The 20,715-nt window shown below is 59.9% G+C and overlaps 1 protein-coding gene and 1 long non-coding RNA gene across 13 annotated transcripts in view; one reads left to right on the top strand and one right to left on the bottom strand.

The window, feature by feature from the left end:
- ELN (elastin) overlaps positions 1–16,226 on the bottom strand; it is a 31,237-nt gene extending 15,011 nt beyond the window's left edge. For 4 of the 12 annotated variants that reach the window (XM_027612803.2, XM_027612805.2, XM_027612800.2 and 1 more), the window contains exons 1-16: positions 16,069–16,225; positions 10,158–10,208; positions 9,034–9,063; positions 8,295–8,327; positions 6,154–6,183; positions 4,903–4,938; positions 4,457–4,549; positions 4,103–4,180; positions 3,949–4,017; positions 3,250–3,297; positions 2,345–2,416; positions 2,077–2,106; positions 1,526–1,597; positions 876–917; positions 455–514; positions 110–160 (exon numbers count right to left, since the gene is read on the bottom strand). In XM_027612803.2, coding sequence (XP_027468604.1) covers positions 110–160; positions 455–514; positions 876–917; positions 1,526–1,597; positions 2,077–2,106; positions 2,345–2,416; positions 3,250–3,297; positions 3,949–4,017; positions 4,103–4,180; positions 4,457–4,549; positions 4,903–4,938; positions 6,154–6,183; positions 8,295–8,327; positions 9,034–9,063; positions 10,158–10,208; positions 16,069–16,150 — 877 coding nt within the window. In that variant the 5' untranslated portion in view covers positions 16,151–16,225. Of the gene's footprint in view, positions 1–109; positions 161–454; positions 515–875; positions 918–1,525; positions 1,598–2,076; positions 2,107–2,344; positions 2,417–3,249; positions 3,298–3,948; positions 4,018–4,102; positions 4,181–4,456; positions 4,550–4,902; positions 4,939–6,153; positions 6,184–8,294; positions 8,328–9,033; positions 9,064–10,157; positions 10,209–16,068 lie in introns of all 12 variants that reach the window. The other 8 variants (XM_027612801.2, XM_027612798.2, XM_027612809.2 and 5 more) reach the window with 8 other exon arrangements.
- Positions 9,079–20,340, top strand: LOC113933081. The gene is made up of 3 exons (XR_003523232.1): positions 9,079–9,222; positions 9,975–10,218; positions 19,105–20,340. It is a non-coding gene; the product is annotated as an uncharacterized LOC113933081 (long non-coding RNA).
- Positions 20,341–20,715: the final 375 nt, after the last annotated feature.

The raw sequence follows: 20,715 nt of genomic DNA on the forward strand, positions 1-20,715 counted from the left end.
ATAAATGGAGGTGGGGAGGGGCTGCCTTGGCTAGTTCTCTATGAGGCAGGCTCTCAGGGATAAAAGGGCTGGAGAGGCTGGGGGGCTGGGCGCTGGCAGGTGCACTCACCATACTTTGCTGCTTTAGCTGCTGCTGCTGCTGCAGCCTGCGAGCCAACTCCTGGGGGAGGGGAAGGAGAGAGACTCTGAAAGCTGTACTCCTGCCTTTCCAGAGCCCCCCTGTTCCAGCCCCACGAGAACCAACCCTTTGGCAAAAGGGCATGGGGGAGGGGCTTCATAGCAAGCAGAGCTGAGGGAGCTGCCCTCACCCGAGATCCTTCTCCAGGCTCAGACTGGGGTCTAGATTCAGGGTGGGCTGCCCTGCATCCTGGAGAGACCCTGGCCGGCCCCCGGGGCTCTGGAACCTGGGTGATTGGGGCCCCTTTGGCTGACAGTTGGCTGAAGTTCTCCTTACCTGTCCCCGTCGGGTACCCAGCCTTGCCCCCGGCACCAGCCACTCCTCCGGGCCCATAGCCTGTGAAACAGAGAGGTTCAGTGGGCATCTGTGCAGATCCTACTGCGGCTGCCCCCTCTGCCCTGCCCCTCAGGGGTCAGGCTGCCCCGAGTCTCCACACTCTCACTCCCAGCCAGAGTGAAAACATACAAATGGGTGTGGATGCTTATTCCCATTTTACAGGTGAAGAAACTGGTTTGTTCAAGGCCTGGGGCTAAGCCCGAGGGTCAGGATCGAGAACCAGGCTGAGTCCAAGTTCTATGTTCCTTTCTTAGGGGATTCCCATTCCAAGCCTCTACCCCATCCCCGGTTGGGTGCTCTCCTTGCTAGGCCCCTGCAGCTGGAAAGAGCTAGAAGCCCATCCATTCAGGAGGGCACTCACCGTAGGGCAGTTTCCCAGTGCTGTAGGGCAGTCCATAGCCACCTGAAGGGAGGGCAGGGTGGGCTCAGGGGCTGCTCCATGGCAACCCTATGCTGGGCTCCCATTGCCTGGGTAGACAGCCCTACCCCTACAGGTACTGAGGCCTGAGACCTGGCCTCCACGCATGCACCAAAGGTCCCGAGCTGCTCACAGAGGCGGCCCTGGGTGGAGGAGGGAGAGGGCACCCCTTCTCCAGGGGCTGATGGCACGACCCTCCCCCTACAAATCCAGGACCTGCCATGGCCCTAGAATCCCCGAGTCTCTTCCTTATTATCCTCTAACAGCAAACCTCTCATTGTCTGAGCTGATGGCTGGGGGGCGGGGGGGTGACATCAGAGGGGTTTTGCCACTGAAGGCTGTTTCTTACCATCGACACCTATGGTTCCCCATGGGGGCTACGGCTCTGTGTACCTGTGCGTGTGAGGGAGGCCGGTGCCTACAGGATGGCTTCCCTTGCTGGCGACCAGACATGGGGCGTCCATACTCAGGTGTTCTAACCGCCCCCCGCCCCGCCGCCGAGACACCAGTGGCCAAAAAAAGTCCCCCACACGCCTGCTTCTCAGCGGTGAGGCCCGGGGAGTGGTGCATCTTGAGTCCTCCTTCTGACTCACCTGGCAACTTGGGTGCCTTGATGGGGTACCCCAGCGGGACGCCAGGCTGCTGGCCCCCAAAGGGTCCGACTCCTGTGGGAACAAGGAGAGTGAGCTCAGGTCCCGGCCCCGTGGGCCAGCAGCCCGGCAGGGCCGTCGGCCTCCCGCTCTACTCTGCGCAGAGTGAGCTCCAGAAACCATCCTGTCTCCCTGCATCTTTGTCCCTGGTCAGCCCGGCCCTCCTCAGTGCCCCGGGTCACTTCTTCCGGGAAACTGCCGGACTCTCTCCCCCCCGCTGGGGCTCGGGCCACAGTCGAGGCCTGTAGCTCTCCCGGCATTTGGCACAGACGGGTGGGATTTCTGGGCTCGTTTGGCTGCCGCACAGACAGAGGGGTTGGGGCTGGGGAAGCGGCCTGTGATCGAGGCCACATTGTGTGGAAGCTGGTCCAAGGCCTGCAGCAATAGGCATGAGGGAAACCGGACAGGCCTTGCTGGGATTCGGGGTGCCCAGCCCCTCCCAGGGCAAGAGCCGGCGGGGGGCACGGGGGAAGGGATACCCAGCTGTGCCTCACCTGGGATTCCGGCGAAAGCTCCACCTCCACCTGCAAGGACAGGAGCCATCATGGCAGCCCTGCCACCACGGACCCCTGGCGGGCCACCCGGACCTCCCAGCTCACACTTAGGGGTTTCTGAGAGGGGTGCTGCCCATCTCGGCCACCCACCCGGAGGGTCCTGAGCCCAGAGCCCCCATCCCCACTCCACCCTCCCGGGGGCCACAGGGGCCTGGATGAGGGTGGCGATTCCTTCCCTCTTTGGGCTCCCAGCCCACTGGCCGCATACCTGGGGTCTTGGCCTTGACTCCGGTTCCGGTGGGAACCCCAGGGAGCACCCCTACACCCGGGAACCGAGCTCCTGGCGGGCCGAGGGGGAGCTGGCCGTGAGGTGTGGGAAGGCAGACCACCCACACCCCTCCGGGGGTCCCAGCGTTGACCTTCTGTACTGACTATCGGCCCCAGGCATGGCTCCCGGGCCGGCGGGGGGGCCTGTGTGGCCATGATTCTCTTTCCCCGCCTGACCCAAGGTCAGAAGACCTGAGTGTTAATTCCATTTCCTAGCCACTCGAGCCTGTGGCTCAGTCGGCCTCCTCTCTAAACTGGAGTTAATTTGCAGCCACCCCGCCTGCTGTCCCCAGACAAGGCAGAGCATCTGGTACTTGCCCCACTCCTGTCTCCACTGGGGCTGGGCTACCTCAGCCAGAGGGAGAGTGGGGAGGGACACTCTGTCAGCAAATCCCTCAGAGCGGGCTGAATCTGGGCTTTTGGGGGAATTCAGGAGGTCACATGCTGGGCGGGGTGGCCAGGCCAGGCCCTGGCAGGAAAAGGAGGGCGAGAGGGCAGCTCGGAGGGGGGTCTCCTGCAGGGCGGATGTGCCGGGCGGGCCCCCTGGTGACTCAGAGCTTTGGGGAAAGAGCTGGCCACACTGGTACTTGCTGTGTCCCTGGGGGGGCCTCCTTGGGCTGTGACGATGGTCTGGGTTTGGGCCTAGGGTCAGCGCTTGGGGCACGCCGTGAAGCTGACTAGGCTCTTGCGGGGAAAATGACCGGGGCCTTCTGTCTGTTGGCCTGAGCTTTGATGCTCAGGGGGCCAGGGCTGGACAGGGCCCAGCTGGGGACGTCACGGGCCACCAGGGAGGCTGCCGGGGGCTGCTCTCCTTGCCTAGGGTTCCCTCCTTCTCCTGGCCCTCACCTGTGCCTGGGAGCACTCCACCTGGGTATACACCGGGCAGCCCCACACCTGTGGCGGAGAGAAGAGCTTTGAGCCATGAGCCGTAGCCCGGCCTTTAGGAGACCCTCCCGGGGCCCTTCTCTCTGGAGCGGCCCGGGGCTCCCGGACCAGCCACCCAGGGCCCGGAGGATGTCGCCAGAGACCCAAGCGCGGTGGCCGCAGCTCTCCCACGAGTTTCGGAAGTCATCTGCCAACCCTTCTGTGTGTGGATTTGTCTTGTCTCCCGGAGCCTGTTTACATGGCTGGCTCAGCCCACCTCTGGGCTAACAGCTTCCAGATGTTCCCTCCCTGCTGTGCGGACTCAGGCAGCCTTTTGTTCAACCTGAAGTCACTTCCTCAAGGGCTTGGGTGCAGAGTGCAAAGCACCAGATGGGGAGTCAGCGCGCCCCGGGGCCCAGGCCAGCTCTGCCGTGACTGCCTGTCCCTCCCGAGCCCCCTGCGCCCCATCTGCCCCTTGAGTGCTTGCCAGAGAGCGGGTCTCTGAGGTCCCTTTCTGCTCCCAGATCTGGAAGAAGGGCCCAGAAGGTAGGCCGGGGCCCCTCTCCGGCATCTCTGCCATGTTACACGAGTGGGGCCAGGCCTCTGGTGTGGGGGGTTGGGGGGGCCTCTCCCCACCCCGTCCGCCCCCCCTCCCCCGCCCCCCGGGGACTGCACACTGACCAGGCACCTTCCCGGGCTTCGCTCCGGCTCCGACTCCGACTCCGGCTCCGGCCTGAGGCACCACCGCGCCTGGTGTGGGATGGGGCCCGCATCAGAATGGGTTCCGCCCGGGCCTGCGGCCTTCCCCTGGGCAGCCCAGCTCTACCCACCGTACCTGTAGACACTCCCAAGCCGCCGACACCACCAAGGCCGCCGACGCCACCAAGGCCGCCGACACCGCCAAGCCCAGCCCCTACAGAGCCGGGAGTGGGAGAGGCCAGGGGTCACATAAGGAACGGTGGGAGGCAGGAGGGCCCTGGGCGGTCAGGGTTGAAGGCCCCGCGTTAAGGTCTGGCCCCGCTGCCACCTCGCTTTGAGACTTGGGCACGGCTGGCAGCCTCCCCGAGTCCCGGTGGATTGGGGATGAGAATTCTGCCCGCCCGCCCACCTCCCGGGAAAGGGTCTTTGCAAAGTCGTGAGCTCACAGAGGCCAGAGGGCTTACGGCATGTCCCCAAGGGTAACACTCACCAGCCTTGGCAGCTTTATAGGCCGCGGCAGCACCCGCCGCTCCACCGGGCACCAGAGCCCCTGGGTAGGTGCCTGCTGGAAAGGCCCCGAGCCCTGCCCAGGGGAGGACCCGGTGAGGCTCTGAGCCTCAGCCCATGGGGCCCTGTCCCTCCTGGGAGGCGCATTTGAGGTGGCTTCCATGCCAAGCAGTGAGCCCTGCTCCCAGTACCAGGTTTGGCACTGGAGAGCAATAAATTGGCCCCTGGGGCTTCTCTCCAGCTCTCACGCTGGACCCAGCCGCGACCTGCCCGGGCCCTGGGCAACTGCTACAACATCACCCCCATGCAAGCACCCAGGACATGCCTGGCCTGCCATCCCTGTACCCCAGCTGCCCTCCCCACCGAACAGACACCCTGGGCTTGGTTCTGGCCCCCCGATGGGCAGGTTGCCTGGATGTGAACACTAACCTGCCCCAGGGCCACCGCCTGCGAGCCCACCAGCACCTGCAGGGAGAAGGGGACAGAGCCAGGTGAGGAGAGAAGCTGGTGTGCGGGTGTCATTCCTGGGCCCAGGGTGGGAAGGGTCTCGTGGAGGGTGATCAGGAACCGGGTAGGGCCGTGTGCAGGACTCAGGCCCCTAAGCTGGACTCCAGCAGTTGGTACTTAGGGGCCGATCCTGATAAGATTGTGACCAGCAACTAGGTGCCGTGTAGGCATTATAGCACTGACCTCCCCCATAACACCCCTAGGCCAGGCCTTGCTTCTGCTAGGCCTGTCAGCTAAAGGGGGGCCCAGCAGGGCTTTCTGTGCCAGGCCCTGCTCTGTTCTTTCCATCAGCATCCACCCCAGGCCTGTGCTGCTTCCTTGCTGGGGTCCCCTGGCTCAGCCCTCTCCTCCTCCCCTATATCTGGAGCCCCTTCCATCGCCCACCATTTGTCTGTCTGTCCATGCAGCCTGCCCTGCAGTCCAGGAGCCTCCTTGCTTGCAGACGGATGCTAAAATGTTTATGAGAAGCCAAATGGGTCCCTTTGGCTCTGTCCTTCCCACATCTGGGCCCAATTGCTCCTTCTCCCCCTCCAGGAGACATTCCACGGCTTTGGCCAGGACCGATGGGCAATCAGGTTGGAGTTCACAACCGAGCCAGGTTTGTTTCCAATTCTGTGAGAATCTTTCCTGCAAGCTCCAGTCCTGGCTGCCGGGGTCCCGAGCCCAGGGGCAGGCCTCTCTGGAGACAGACCCCAGATGCAGGGGACTGCTGAGCCCCAGAGGGTCTACCCGGCTTTCCCTGGGTGTGGTCCCCCTTCCTACCCCATCTCCTCCTTGTCTGAGCTGACCACGTCTGAAACTCAGTGGGCCCCTCTGCAAGGTGGGTCTCTAACTCCGGCCCCTCTCCCTTCTAGGCAGGCGCAGTATGCGTCCAGCCAGGCCTGGGGGTGTGCTGGGTGCATTTCCTTAGCACCTCAGGCCCTGCCCCTCCCCAGTTCTGTCAGGGGCTTCTCTCAAGCCAAGCCCATTTCCTGAGCTCCAAGAGGGCAGGGAACAAGCTCAGGCCTTTCCTGACCACGGAAGGGCTGGGAAGAGAAAGCTGGGGCTGGTGGGTGGGCAGGCCACCCTTCTGCTCTGCCCTTTTCCCATGCTCCCCCACCAGCTGTCTGATCCCAGGGCCACCTCCAGCATGACCAGTCCCACCCCTGCTTGCCCTCCTCCCTGGGGACTCACCTGCCCCGAACGCCCCCAGGAGTCCAGCCCCTGGAAAGGAGGAGAGAGGTGAGGAGCTGCCCATAGCTGGGAGCCCAGGGGCCCGGCCAGCTTAACCTTCTGTCTTCCCAGAGTCACAGAGCCCTGGATCCAAACCCTGCTGCCCCTAGCTACTCTGTGTATGAGGGGAGCAAGTCACTTCACCTCTCAGAGACTCAGTATCCCCACCTACAGAACGGCCAGCACGTCCCCGACCTTCCCGGGACCAGTGGGCTGGTGAGTAGAAAGCACTAGTATGTGCCACCTGCCAGGGCACCCAGCGGGTGTCCCCCCAGCTCCTTCCTGTTCTCCCTGGCCGGCGGCTGGCCTCCAGCTGGTGCTGGGGGGTGTGGGTGGTGCTGGCTCCCAGCTGCCTGGGCCCCCACTGAGAGTTCGGGCAGGCCCAGCCCGCCGAGGCCCCCATGGAGTGGCTGCCAGGCCACCCACCCTCTACTTTGTCAAGGGATTAATTGTTCCCAAGCCTGACACGCGCCGCCTGTGCCCCGTTCCGTCCTGCCTGGGCAGGCCCGGACGTCCCCGCGGCCAGGCTGTGTAGATCTGCTCCGGGGTGGGAGTGGGGGGGTACTGTGACCCTTTATGGCCCAGGGTGCTGAGGCTGAAAGGGGGTGACCTCAGGCCCTTGCCGTCAGAAGGGGATGTCCTGACTTCCCTTTTTGGTCTACTCCTTCACCCCAAGCCCGAAGTTCTTTCAGACGTCTGCACTAAGTCTTGCACTCATTAATGCCTCGCTTTAGCTCCCATCCCCTGTGGACCTCTGTGGGCAGCCATCCCGGTCTCCCCGCTGGTGCTTAATCACCATTGCCCCGGGTCCCCTGCTGCCGGTGGGGTCCACTCATCCCCTTAGCTTTGCGGTCATGACCCCCACGAAACGAAGTCCTCAGTGGGCTTTCCCGGCTAAGCAGAGTCCTACTTCCGCGCCTTCGACTCCTCCCTGCCCTCGGGGACCCTGTGAGGACAGCTCGCCCCTCCAGGAAGACTGGGATGCAGCTTTTGGCAGGATCAGCAGCGAAGCCCAAAGGCTCCCAGCCTCGCAGACCCCTACAGACCCCAGGAAAGCGCTTGCCCAGGGCTCCTGCTCTCTCGCCTCTCTCCTTCTCGCCTGGCCCGGCCCCGGAGTTTCACAACCCAGACGGGCTTGCAGGAAAGCGGGGATCTTGGTCTTGTAGATTCATTTGCACTTGGATCATCGAACACTGGGATTTCGTAAGAGCCATTGGACATCCAAACTGTCCTGGAGCCTCTGGTTTCAGAGCCGGGGAGACGCGGAGCAGGGGGTGGGGTGGGGGGGGTGCCAAGGTCACATGTGGAGCATCTCACGCCGATGGGGCCATAAATCTGGACCATTTCCTCCACCTGCTCCTTATCCACCAGTGTTTCCCGGAGGGACCCGCCCTCCCCCTTTCCTGGGGGTGTGGTTTTTGGAGCTGACAGTGGACCTCAGTGGCAGATCTGGGCCCCATGGGCAGAAGCCTGGACAGATCTAGCCAGATCTTCTTACTGGAAACCTCCAAGGTCTAGACACAGCTGGAAGGGGCCTGGTCAGGAGGGGAGCTCATCTGGGCCCAGGGTCAGGGTTCGGGCTGGGGTTAAGTCCAGGCCTCGGTCTTGGGTCAGGGTTCAGCCCGGGGTCAGGATAAAGGCTCCAATTGTCATTGAGGTCAGAGATGTCTAGGGTCTTGGCCTAGAGGCTGGAGAAACTTGGTTTGGGATCAGGGGACCATCCAGGTGGAGTCTGGAGCCCACCATCTGAGTCTGAGCACCAGAGTGACATTCATAGGCTTGGTGGCCACCAGAACATCGGTCCCTGCCTTCCACCACCACCGCCCCCAGCATCGGGGCTGTTTCTGAGACCCTGTGTCAAGGGGCCGCTCCAGGCGGCTGGGCACACGGGTATTTGCAGGGTAGACACCAGACCTTCCTCACCCAGGGAAGACATCAAGCTGACTCCAGCCTACGGTTCTTGGAGGTCCTGGGGCTTGGCCCCAGCCTCCTTATAGCTGTTGCTCACCACCTCCCTCCCTCCTCCGGCCTGTTGCCCCCCTCCCTGGGTTCATAACTCTGTGGGCCCTGCCCTCCCCTGCCCCTGGGGCCTCAGGTCTTACCTGGCTTGGGCGGTTTGCCTCCAGGTCCCAGAGCTGCAGAGGCAAGAGGTGGGCGTGAATGAGGAGCCCTAGGCCACGATTTTTCTACTATTTATCTCCCTGGGGCAGTGGGGGGGGGGGGGGGCGTGTCTCACTCCCCAGGTCCTAGAAGGGCTGATGGGGATGGTCCTCCCCTTTGGACAGGGAGCCACTGGGAGCCCAGTGTCTGGATGTGTGGGTGGGAAGCCTAGCTCCAGCCCTGATTTATGGTTTCTACTCTCCCAGCTTCAGTTTCTCAGCCCCAGAAGGGAAAACGATACCCACTCAGCATGCCTTGCAGGGGTGTTGTGGAGGATCAAAAGCCACGGGAGGGCGCCTGGGTGGCTCAGTTGGTTAAGCGACTGCCTTCGGCTCAGGTCATGATCCCAGAGTCCCCGGATCGAGTCCCGCATCGGGCTCCCTGCTCGGCAGGGAGTCTGCTTCTCCCTCTGACCCTCCCCCCTCTCATGTGCTCTCTCTCTCTCTCTCACTCTCTCAAATAAAAAAATAAAATTAAAAAAAAAAAAAGCCACGAGAAAGGAGGCAGGGGAGGGACTTGGGAGGCCAGCGGGTTCCAGCAAGTCTCTCCCAACTGGACGCCCTGTCTGTAAACTGAGGGATGCCTAGGCCTTCTGGGGGTTCTGAGGCCTGGGGACCTGGGTGGACCAGAGTGACAGCCAGACCCCATCTGTGAGGGACCAAGTTTGGTTTCTGAGCTCACCTCCTCCTCCCAGACCTCCGAGACCAGCACCTGTGTTAGAGAGAGAGAGAGAGAGAGAGAGACAGAACCATCAATGTCTCTGCCAGAAAGCTGCCCATGGACCCACGGTCAAGTCCCTCACTGCCTAGCTGCATGACCTTCGGTGAACCTTAAACTCTGTGAGCCTCATTTTCCCCATTGGGCCAACAGGTCAGTGCCACTTTGTGTCTGGGAGTGTGTCGGCAGCTGCCCTTCATTTCATATCGGGCCTGAACCCTCAAATGCTTTTTTCTTTCTTTTTTCTTACTAGATCATCGGGTTATTATAAAAGGATATAACTCAGGAATGGCCAGAGGGAAGAGGCATGGGGGTGGGGGTGGGGGCAAGGTTTGGAAAAAGGGGCAGGGCTTCCACGCCCTCCCCGGGCGCCTCTTCCTGCACATTCAGGTGTCCACCTCTCTGGAAACGCCTTTCCAATACTTTCTAAGTATTGAAAGTGCTACATTTGATTTTTCAATCTGCTTTAAAGCATGATGCTTTTTTTTTTATTATTAAAAGAAAACGTGCCCTCCCCCCATGCCAGAGCTGCAACATTCTGCCCTTTATCTTTCGGGGGTGTTCCCAGTCTCTAGCTGCACGTGGTCGTTGCTTTTACATTGTTAGCACCCGGAAAAGCACTCTGCTGTCCGGTTGGGCAGGTAGCGCACTCCTCTTTTTTAGTAGCTGTGTATTATGTCAGAGTCGACTCAATCACACCCTCCAGTCAGGTAGGCTTTTTGTTTTATGTCTTTGCAAATAACCCCCCAATAAACTTTGTTCAGGATCTCTCTTTTTCTCTACGTTTCAATTATTTTCTTTGAATGGATTCCCAAGAGTGGGGTTCATGGTTTGAGAGGCAGGGGGGCATGATGGCACCCACTTCTGTACAGCCTAGCAAACAAACGTTGTCTTTCATCTTTCAGAAAATGCACGCTCTGGGTACTTGTAAAAGTGTCACGCAAACTGCCTTCAAGTAGGAGTGGCTCGCGGGTCGGCTGTGGGAGGCGCGCCAATGTTCTTCCAGTCTGCGTTGTCACGGGGTGCATCTCTTACGAACTGATCACGCTCTGCCTTACCTGGGTGTGTGGAAGTTTCGTGTACGTTACCTGGGTAATAGACGCCTCCGGGAACTCCACCAGGAACAGCCCCCGGGACCCCTGGAAATAAGTAAGTAGAGTCCTCCATCAGCCAGAACTAATAAAAGGGTGGTGACCATAATAATGGCGCTATGAGGTTGGAAGGGCAGAGATGACTATCTTCATTTTAACAGACGTGAAATCGGGCTCAGAGAGGTTAAGACGGGTGCCCAGGGACACACAGCTGGAAAGAGATGGAGTCTGGATTCAAACCCAGGCCACCCCTCTGAGCAGGATGGTTGGCACGGTGTTCCCTGCTCCTCTCCCCATGGAGAGGGCCCGGCGTGGGGCTGCGGCCGGGTCCCTTCCACTGGGCAGCCAATGCTACCCAGCCCTGGGCAGCATGAGCAGGGGCTGCAGTTGTGGGCGGGCCGGCAGGCTGGGCTGTGACTGCGAGCAGTAAGGGAGTCTGACCGTTGCCAGCACTAAGCCAGCCATCCCCACACTGATACGATGGCGTGAGGTCAGCGTCCTCAGCCGCCGGGCAGCCACGGTTGGGTGGGGTTCTGGCCGTCTGACACAGGGCTGTCTTAGGAGGTGCCGGGGCCCAGAGGGGGACACCATGAATGAGCAAAGTGAATAGTTTCCTAAGGAAAAGCTAATTCACTGGCCAGGCCAGGGGCTGTCTGCCCGGCCAAGATCACAAGTTCATTCCCCATGGACCCGCCAAGCTCTCCCTGGGAAACGCCGTGCTGCCGGGCCCCACACCAGGCCTGCGCGTGGTCATGGCAACAGACGATCCCGGGGCGACCCAGGCCCTGACTCCGCCTCCACGGAGCAGCCCCAGCCTTGATGAGTGGCCTTGCCAGGGCTCTGGCCAGGGCCCCGGGACCACCCCACTGACAGGGGTGCGGGTGGGGTTGGGGGACAGGGTCGGGCAGCTCTGCGGTGTGTCTGGAGGCCTCACGGCAGATGTCTGGCCACTGTGGCCCCGTCAGCCTCAGCAACAGCCCAGCAGGGTGGGGAATGCCAAGCTGTCACAGCCACCCCGTGCCAAAGCCCCGGCGCCACAGCTCCCCAGGGCCTGCAGCCCCCCCACCCAGGGCCTGTCATCCAGACCTGGAGTTTGCAAGCAATCGGGTCAGAACCTCGGGGACGCAGAGTGGTGGCCCCAGGAGGTTGGGGCTTGGGCCCTGTCATCGGCTGCCAAGCACGCACACAGCCTGCCTTGGGTTTTTGATGCCTCCCTTGGCCCCGGCTTCCAGCTCTGAGCACTGTCTCTTCTGTGCCTTTCCCCGTTGTAGTCTGGGTTTTTCTCTGCTTCGGCTCTTATGCTCCTCCCCTTTCTTTCCCTCCCGACAGTACCCTCTCCCCACCTCTCTGCTCTCTGACTTCGGGGCAGGCTGCTCAGGACAGACCGGTCTGGCCTCTAATCCTGGCCGTGCCACTTCTTAGCATCTGCATGACCTTGGGCAAGTCACTTAGCCCCTCTGAGCCCCAGTTTCCTTGTAAGCAATGTGGGACTGATAACCTCTGCCTTGCAAGGCTGTTGCAAACTGTCAAAAGGTCCTGCCCTGACTCTAGCATCCAGTGATTGCTCAAAAAAAAAAAAAAAAAAAAAAAAGAGGTGACTCCATCTACACTTTGCTGCGCAGTGCGTAGCCTAGGGCCAGGTACCCAGTGGACAGTCAATAAACCACAGGGGAATGAGGTTGAAAGGAGACAAGGATGTTGCCTGTGGGTCTGGGTCCAAACTGTTCCATCCCCAACCAGCCTGAGGGGCTCCCCACCTCGGGCACAGCTGAACCCCTACTTCCTGTCGAGGTTCTGCTCCCCTGCACCTCATCTGGGGTTCTGCCTGCTCTCTCCCCAGCACCTGCCCATCTCTCTGCAGCCCTCCTGGCCTGCCCCGGCTGTCCTCACACCCACCCCATGATTCAGATCCCAACAGCGATTGCCAAACTCCGTGCCTGAGCCATGAGGGCCTGGGGAGCTAGAGATTTTGATCCCCGTTTTGCACTGAGCGAAGGGAGAAGGATCGGGGGTGCGAAGGATCCCGGCCCTGCCTCCTCTCGCCAAGTGCAGGAGAGGTGAGAACAGATTAAGACAGTAGTCGGTCAAGGGCCTTCAGAAAGGCAGATTTCACGCTCCAGCGGGTCGTCTTCCTCCTCACCTCCTTGGCCGGAGCCGTGCCTTCCTGCCAGGAGCGCCTCTCTGCTACCCAAGCCCTGCCCTTCCTCCAAGACTGAGCTCAAATTCTCCCTCTCCTGCCTTCTCTGAGCCTGTGGTTCTCACTGCTCAGCTGGTCCAAAGGAGTTGGCTGGGAGCATGCTTGTCTTGTTTTATGTGGGTTTGGCTTGTTTTGCGGGCTAGCCCAGGGTGGAACTTGTCTCTTGCCTCTTAGAATCCTGATCCCAGACTCTCAGAGATCATAACAGTCTTCTGGCGTGGGCAGAAACTCCTTCCGCAAACATCCCCCTGTGCTCTGGCTTGCATGCCTCCGGTGACGGGAAAGTCACCCCCTCCCGATGCTGTCAGCTCTACCTCTTTCTGCTGGGATAGAATCTGCCCTCCTATCTCCCCAGTTCCGCCTCACAGAGCCCCAGAGCCCCAGGCTCATCTCTCAACCACACACGGCCTCTCAGGCATTGCCCTTTCTTTCAAGGTCTAACTCAAATGTCGCTTCTGCTATGAAGCCTTCCTGGATTTCCCGGGACCCTTCCTGGTCCTCCCCCCCGCCCCAGCCGGGGCCCCCAGTCCAATCTGCTTCCTCCGTCACTCCTGCGTGCTCCACCCAGCAGACAAAACATGGCGTGAGTAGCAAGACGGAAAGTTAAACCTTAAAAATGTGCACTAATTATAAGAGTCAATCGGTCCAAGTAAACACATTCTGAATAAGAAGATGAATCGTTTCAGGAATTCACATTCCCACAGTCCCCTTATTTGATGTGACTTTGGCAGATGTTACATGGCGGGAGCCTCCCCCTGGGCCTAGGAGATAAGTAGGGCAGAGATGTTTCTCCTCATTTGATGGCCAGTGAGACGGGGCGCCTGGCCCAGGACCCACAGCTGACCCCAGTCACACGCAGGGCCTTCTGCCTGGGCCCTGGGCTTCAGGTTCAAAGACATGGAGAAGGCTGTTGGGGAACGAACATTGGGCCAGCAGGCCTTGGCAAGGGGCTTTGCCAAGCCCCAGTCCAGGGGGTTGGCAGGGGAGCAGATAAGACCTCACGAAGCTGTTTATTGTTTGCCTGGAGAAAGGCTGCCAAGGGCTTTTCAAAAACAATCTGTCCTCTAGTGGGTGACTCTGTCCCCTCCCTCCCCTGGGCACGTCTGCCCTCCTGCCTCGGCCTCAGCAAAAGCAGAGAGCGGGATTAGCCCTTCAGCCACAGGTCCTCCGCCCTGGAGGCTCATCGGAGTGACCCAGGCGGCATTTACAAAACCTCCACAATCCGGTTCCCTCCTCAGACCAAAGAAAGCAGGAATTCTTGGGTGGGACCCTGGTATCAGAGCCGTTTCAAGTTCCCGGGTTAACTCCAATATGCAGCCAGGGTTGACAATCCCTGTTCCAAATCATCCTTAGTTCCGGAATCAGGAAAAGAACAGGCTGATAATATTTCTGGGGCACGGGGGACGGAATTCTACCCGATTTAATTGTTTTTTGTCTCTCTTTTTAAATGGCATGGGGGTTTGGGGCGGCTGGTCCTGAAAGCTACTTTGGACCCATCCTAAATGGGTTTAGACAACCCTTTCCATCACAGTCTTCCTAGGAAGCCCCCTCCACTGGCAATATAGTTCTTTGGAGCTGGGGAACCCATGGGGGTGATGTCCTCTTGGTGGAGGGCGGGGTGGGGGGGCAGAAGCTGGGCTCCCCAGGAGAGCTGGGGGGGGTGGCTCTGTGTGTGTAGGCATACGACCCCTCCCATTCCCCCCCCCCGACCTCTCTCGGAGGCTCTGGGCAAAAACCCAAACAGATGTCATGGATTCACACAGCCCTTACTAGGACCCAGTTGCTCTACCACCTGGGACCGAGCTGAGATTTATGTTTGCAAAAGAAGAACAAGGGCAGTTGAGGGCTCGCAGTGTCACTGAGAGCACAAGGAGAGGGTATCTTCTGCTCGAGGGTGTGCCCACTCTGGAGGACTCATCCCTGGGTGTGCTCCTCCCCAGAGGTAGCCTGGTACCCAGCCCCCCACCCCTCATCCTTTGGCAGAGAACTGGCTGGCTGGTGCTTACCCACCCTGAGGCTGCCTTAGCCTGTCTCAGCCTCCATTTCCCTATTTGCAAAAGAGGATAATGTTCTCAACTCTTAGGGTTTTTGAGGGGGTTAATTGCCATGCTCCGGGTAGAAGCGCTGTCTGGGGAGGCAGGTGCTCAGGGGCCACTCCTGGGGGAGCGGGGAGGAGGTTCAGGAGGGCCCAGAGCTGCTGCTCTGGGGGGGTGTGTGTGCTGGGGTGGCCCGTCCTGGGGGGTTTGTCTCGCTCCCCCTGCTGGGCCCCACCTGATGGTGCACCAGTCCCCCTGCCCCTCCTCCAGGTCCAGGAGCTGACCTCCGTTCAGGAACCCTCAGCTCCCAGCAGCCCTGCCCAGCTAGTCAGTCACATGGAAACCGTTACTGCTGCCCAGCCCCGTACTCCAGCCCTCCGGCCTGGCCCTGCTCCCACCCGGTCCCCCCCCCCACACTGGCCCCCACTGAAGGTCTGGTTCTTACGGCAAGGGGGATACCCCCAGAAAGCTGACCCCCACCCAGGCTACCCCACCAGATGGCTCAAGTATCTGCACTCCTCTCTTCCCATAGCCAGGGGCACCTTTGGGGGGCCCCGGGGAGGCCACTCCCAGGGGCCCTTGAGGTACGTAGCAGCCCCACGGGGGTCACCCTTATGGCCTGTGGCAGAGGACATGCCCAATGGTCCAGGACTGCCCCGAGGTCCACTTTAGCCTCTGGCCCTGGCCACCATCTCTCTGCCAGGAGATTTTACCTTCCCCAGGTTCCCTGATCCTCATTTGTGTTCCGTACGGCACACACACGCACACATGCCGCGCACACACAGTGACAATCCACACCCGGAGTGCATATTTCCCACGTGTACATGCCTGTCAGGTGGCAGACTTTTGCACATGCCCACAGCATTTTCACCTACCTTAAAACTCCCCACCCCAACACACACACACACACACACACACCTGCTCAGGGATGAGCCTGTGAACAGACATTCCCCCTCTACTGTTTGACGACACGTTTGGGCATACACACATGCCCACCTGTGCAATAGCATGCAACACACTCGTTTAGGTGCGCACGTGCGCGCGCGCACACACACACACACACACACACACACACACACTCACACACATGCTCGGATGCCCCAGTCCTTCTCACCACGGACAGACCACAGCAGCGGCTTTCCAACCCACAACCCCGTAAGCCACTTAACCCTGACCTTCCTCAGAGGGGTGTCCTGACTTCCCTGGGGGCCAAGGAACCTGTTGAGGTCACACAGCTCACCGCGGCGGAGCTGGCCTCCAGCCCAGGTCCCCTGCCCCCAGGGCACGTGTGCACACCCATCGGGTCCACAGGTGTGCAAACTGCTAGTGCCCAACGACTCAGTGGGACCCCACCAGCCCGTCCCCAGCGTGCTCGGGAGCCCCCCGCTGGGACAGCACCCGGGACAGAGCAGGGGTCTTCAGCCCTGTCGGGGGTGGCAGAACCTGGACCGGGTCGGGACCATCTTGAGTCTCGGGGGGGCTGTGTGACAGGTTCCTCCTCAGCACGGCCTGGCTCCCGGGAGGGGCAGTTCCAAGGATCCAGTGGCTGAGGGGCTCCCGCCTGGGACCCCCCGGAGCACGGCCGGGTGAAGGGCGCCCTCTGGCCTGTCAGTCCAGCCACCTGGCTGGGAGGCCCTCAGGCTGCGGGCATCCCCGGGAACAGGGTGAGGCCTACCTCCAGGCTGCGAGGGGTGGGCGATACACAGCAGGAGCAGAAGGACTCCGGGCCGCCGGGCTGCAGATCCCAGACCCGCCATCTCGGGGAGAAATGCCCCAGCCGGCTCTCTGCGCCTCGTTTTATCCCCAAAGCGTAATTGCTGCCTCGGCGCGCGGAGAGGGAAGGAGGGAGGGAGAGAGGGCGGGCGGGAGGGCGGGAGAGGGGGGAGGCCTGGGGGAGGGGGCCGCGGGGAGGGGGGCAATTACGAAAGGCCCGGCTCACAAGCCTCCCAGGCTGGGTCTGACTGGACGGGACTGTGGGTTTTTTTCCTTAAAACACACTCACATGTGCTTGCGCGCGCGCGCGCACACACACACACACACACACACACACACACACATACACACACACAGTCCCCCCCATCTCTCTCCCGCTTTCCCTCTGTAGCTGTTCTCTCACTGCTGGCCCTGTTCCCGCCAGAAAGTGCGAGGGGGGCCTCTGCCAGGACAGCCCTCGGGAGAGGAAGCAGGAGGGAGGGCCCTGCAGCCCGGCCAAAAATCTGGCCCCAGCCAAGGCCCGAGTGGCCAGGCCCCCGCCCCTCTGGCTGGGCCCCGGGCCCAGCGTGGGGACACCAGCCAGCTGTCCCGCGCCTCTGCCCCCACCCCGGCCCTCCAGACCCCCCCCAACACCCCCAGGTCTGGCCAGAGAAGGTCCCTGCCCGAAGCTGGGGAGGTGGGGTGCTGGGCAGGTCTGGGGTCCAGGGCCTGGGGCCAACGTCTGCAGAGGTTGAGGAGCTGTGAGCAGAGTGGCCTGGAAGGTGAGATCATGTTGGCGCTGCCCCGTGGGGCATCTGGGGAAAAGAAGGGGGACCCTGACACACTGGAGGGCTCCATTCTTTATGGGCTAAGGTCGTAGTCTCCTGCCTGATGCTGGGGGGGGGAGTGTTGGGCAGGTCTGCAATCCGTATCTGCAAAGGCCAAGGGGCTGCACCAGGGGAATCACCTGGGAATTAAGACCGTGTTGGTGTTGTCCCCTGGGGCATCTGGGGGACATGTGGGAGACCCTGACACACCACGGGGATTCCATTTGTCATGGATCAAGGTCACAGTCCCACACACAGGCCTGGTGAAGTTCAGGCAGGATCCCCAGGTACTGTATGGGGGACCGAGGGCTTGGGGACCTCACCTGGACTGAGAGGTGGCCCAGCACCCCTTTATCACCCAGCCCCCATCTGTCTCAATGCTGAGCACTGCTAGCACCCAGACCAGACTCGGGGGAGTCCCGAGACTGCTAATTCTCTCCCAGCCCTAGAACACCCAAGGCGCTGACATTCCTCTGGTGGCCAGGAGGGGGCGGCCCTGTGCTGAAACAGCTGGGACCAGCATTTCCAGGACTCCGGTGGTCCCAGACTGCCTGAAACAGGATGAGGACCCCGGCGGATTTTTCTGGGGTCGGGTAGGGTAAGAGAGGGTCATGCCTCCCCAGCCCCTGAAAGTGGGGGAAAAAATTCAGGAGCCAGAGGATCGGGGAGAGAAATGGATACTTGCCTTCATCAGAGTCTCTGAGGGGGAAAAAGTCGAGGCCACAAGTTCTCGGAGCTTTTCCCTGCCCCCAGATGGAGAATGAGGGGGAGCCACAACCACAGTTCTGAGCAAGGGAGCTAAGGGACCCCTCCCTCCAGCCAGGAGCCCCGCGGCTGTCTCGAGTTCAACAGCCAGGCCATGCACTGGACTCAGGTGAGCCTAGCATTAAATTCTAACTCTAGTGCGTTCTACTGGGGTAAGCTCGTTATAGAGCTTCAGTTTCATCTCACGTCCGGTGGCGATAAATATCCCTGCCTAGGAGGGTGATTGCACAGATAAATAAAATGTGGCCATATATTTCTGTACCATGCCTGCCTGATCCAAAATGCTCCATTCTCATTTGGTGTTAGTACTAGTATTCACGCTACTATTTCTACCACTCATCCTGCAAGGACCACTCCTGTATTTAGCGTAAGTCTAAGTTTGACCCTCTGCAGGGCCACCTTGGGACCTCGGGTCATCCCTGCCTCTCCCTCTGGTCTCGGGCAGTGGCCACTCCAGGAATTTGGAAGAGGGGTGGGCACACGAAGAGAACAGGCTGGAGGCTGATTGCCCAGTAAACGTAAGCTCTTGCTTCCAGGGTGTGTTATCTGGGGGGACTTTGGGGTAGCTGATAGAAGTTATGCGCCCAAACTGGTCTTTGTTGGTGGGGGTAGGGGCTGCTCAGGGTTGGGGTCTGGAGGTTCAGTGCTTAGGGTGAGCCTGCCTGTGGGGAGGGGAGGCTGGGGGGTGCATCTCTGTGCCTGCCCCCTCCTGGGAAGGGGGAATGGAGGGGCTGCTGGGGAGGAGCTGGGCCCCACTCCTCTTGGGGCAGTGACGTAGGCAGGAACTGGCTTTCAGACTTGCAAACCGCAGTCTGCTCAGAGTCTTTATTAATTCCAGGACCGGGAAGGAGGCTAGAGCCAGAAGGAGAGTTCTTGCTGCCCAGGGATCCAGGAGAGGTGCAGACGGGGGCTTGCAGAGAGAGACTCGGGGCTGCTGGGCGAGACCTCTCCCTGCACGGCCAGGGCCCTGTGCTCCACCCCCACCTGGGACCCCCATTCTTCTTAGCACCCTGTGCTTGATGCAGCAGCTCCAATAACTTGCATCCAAGACTCTGTACACCGCAAAAGAGACTTCGGTCCTGAACCCACCCACTGAACTGAGTCTTCAAGTGCAATTTAGCCCAGTGCATTCAATACGTAATGTTAAGGACCGGGGGTTACAGTTATTAGCCAACATTCGTTCATTCATTCCCTCAGACATTCCAGAAACCCAGCAGTCCTCAACTGCTCTATGCCCATCTCCCCGCATAGCTGTGTAGGTTAAATCAGGTCGTGAAGGTAGAACCGCCCACGGAGGGCTGCATGATGCATTGTGGGCTGGGTGAACCTGGCTTCCCAATTATCACCGACAAGCCTCCCCCGCCCACTCGCTGCCAGGCATCCAGGTGAGTCACTGACAGGCCATCTCCGTCTTCCAACTCCTCTAGGTGCACCTGTTTAGAAAGGACAGAGCCGTCAGCCCCGCAGGACTCTGAGCATCTTACTGCTTTGCCTGGAAACCCTCAATTGTCTTCCAGATAAAGTCCGGACTTCTGAGTATGGCCTTCAAGGCCCTCTATGACACAGTTCAACGGCTCTGACACTCTCCTTCCTTTTGGCTGGCCTCCCTTCTGGCTGGTGGAGCTGCTCCCTAGCTCCCAGACTTGTCCTGGAGGGCTGGACATTGGCAAGGCTCCCTAGTCTCAGCTTCTGTCCCTGCAGGTCTGTGCCCTCGGCATCCCTGCCTCCAGCCCCTCTGAGGGGCGTTGGTGAGAGCCTTTGTGGCTGGGCTTGGCGCTTCATCTTAGGCCCCTCTGGCCGGGCCATCACTGAGGGTACTTTGAAGATGGACCCATTTCTGTCTCCCGTGTCGTCCAAGAGTGTTGGATAATAGCACAGTTGTGCCCTCTGGGAGCTGGGGGGCAGAAGCTGCTGATGTGAACCGATCCCCGGAAGTCTGGGTGTGGTTTCTGTTTCCCCCCTGTCTACACATGGTCCTTTTGTCTGTCCGGTACTGGATGTGGCTGTCTGCGTGGGACCTGGAACCAGAGAGAGAGAAAGAGAGAGACAAGCATTTGCGTTAGGGCTGGCCTGGGAAGAGCTTGGTGTCCATCGGACCTGGGACCCATGCTGTGCTCCCTCCCAGCGCATGGGGCCGTCTGCTTTCAGCCATCTCCACCTCCGTGTGAGTAAGGGTCCTTTCAGCCAGTCCCGTAGGAAATAAAGTCAAGGTTACACTGTTAGGGAGAGCATGAATTTTTCAGATGGACCCAGCTGAGGTTTGGGAAGGAACGGAATGTCGGTCGGGAGCGTGGGTCCAAGTGTAGACACTTCTGGAGGGTATCAGCAGCAGGGCCAAGTGAAGGACCCCTTCTCCCGACCCGACCCACCCTCGCTCATCGGAGAGACCCAGCTGCAGACATGAAGGCCAGAACCTGCCACTCTTCTGATTTTAAATTTTCCAATAGCCTCACAAAATAAAGAAAATGTAAGTAAAATTAATTCTGATCATATGCTCTATTTAACTGACTATACCTAAAATATCATCTGAACGTGTAATTGATATAAAAGTTATGGAGATGTTCTACATTTCTTTTATTGTACCGAGTCTTAAAATTGGCATGGGCAACAAATATCATATGACCCAGCAATACCACCTCTGGATATTGATCTGAAGGAAACAAGAATGCTACTTTGAAAAGACATCTGGGGGCGCCTGGGTGGCTCAGTCATTAAGTGTCTGCCTTCGGCTCAGGTCATGATCCCAGGGTCCTGGGATCGAGCCCCACATCGGGCTCCCCGCTCAGCGGGAAGCCTGCTTCTCCCTCTCCCACTCCGCCTGCTTGAGTTCCCTCTCTCGCTGTGTCTCTGTCAAATAAAGTGCACCCCGTGTTCTTTGCAGCATTATTTACAATTGCTATGACAGAGAAGCAACCTATGTAGCCATCAAGGAGGAACAGACAAAGAAAATGTTATATATATATATAAACACACACACACACACAATGGAATGTTATTCAGCCATAAAAAAGAAAGGAATTCCTGCTATTTGCAATGAC

This window comes from Zalophus californianus, chromosome 10 (assembly GCF_009762305.2).
Source record: "Zalophus californianus isolate mZalCal1 chromosome 10, mZalCal1.pri.v2, whole genome shotgun sequence".
NCBI lineage: Eukaryota > Metazoa > Chordata > Mammalia > Carnivora > Otariidae > Zalophus > Zalophus californianus.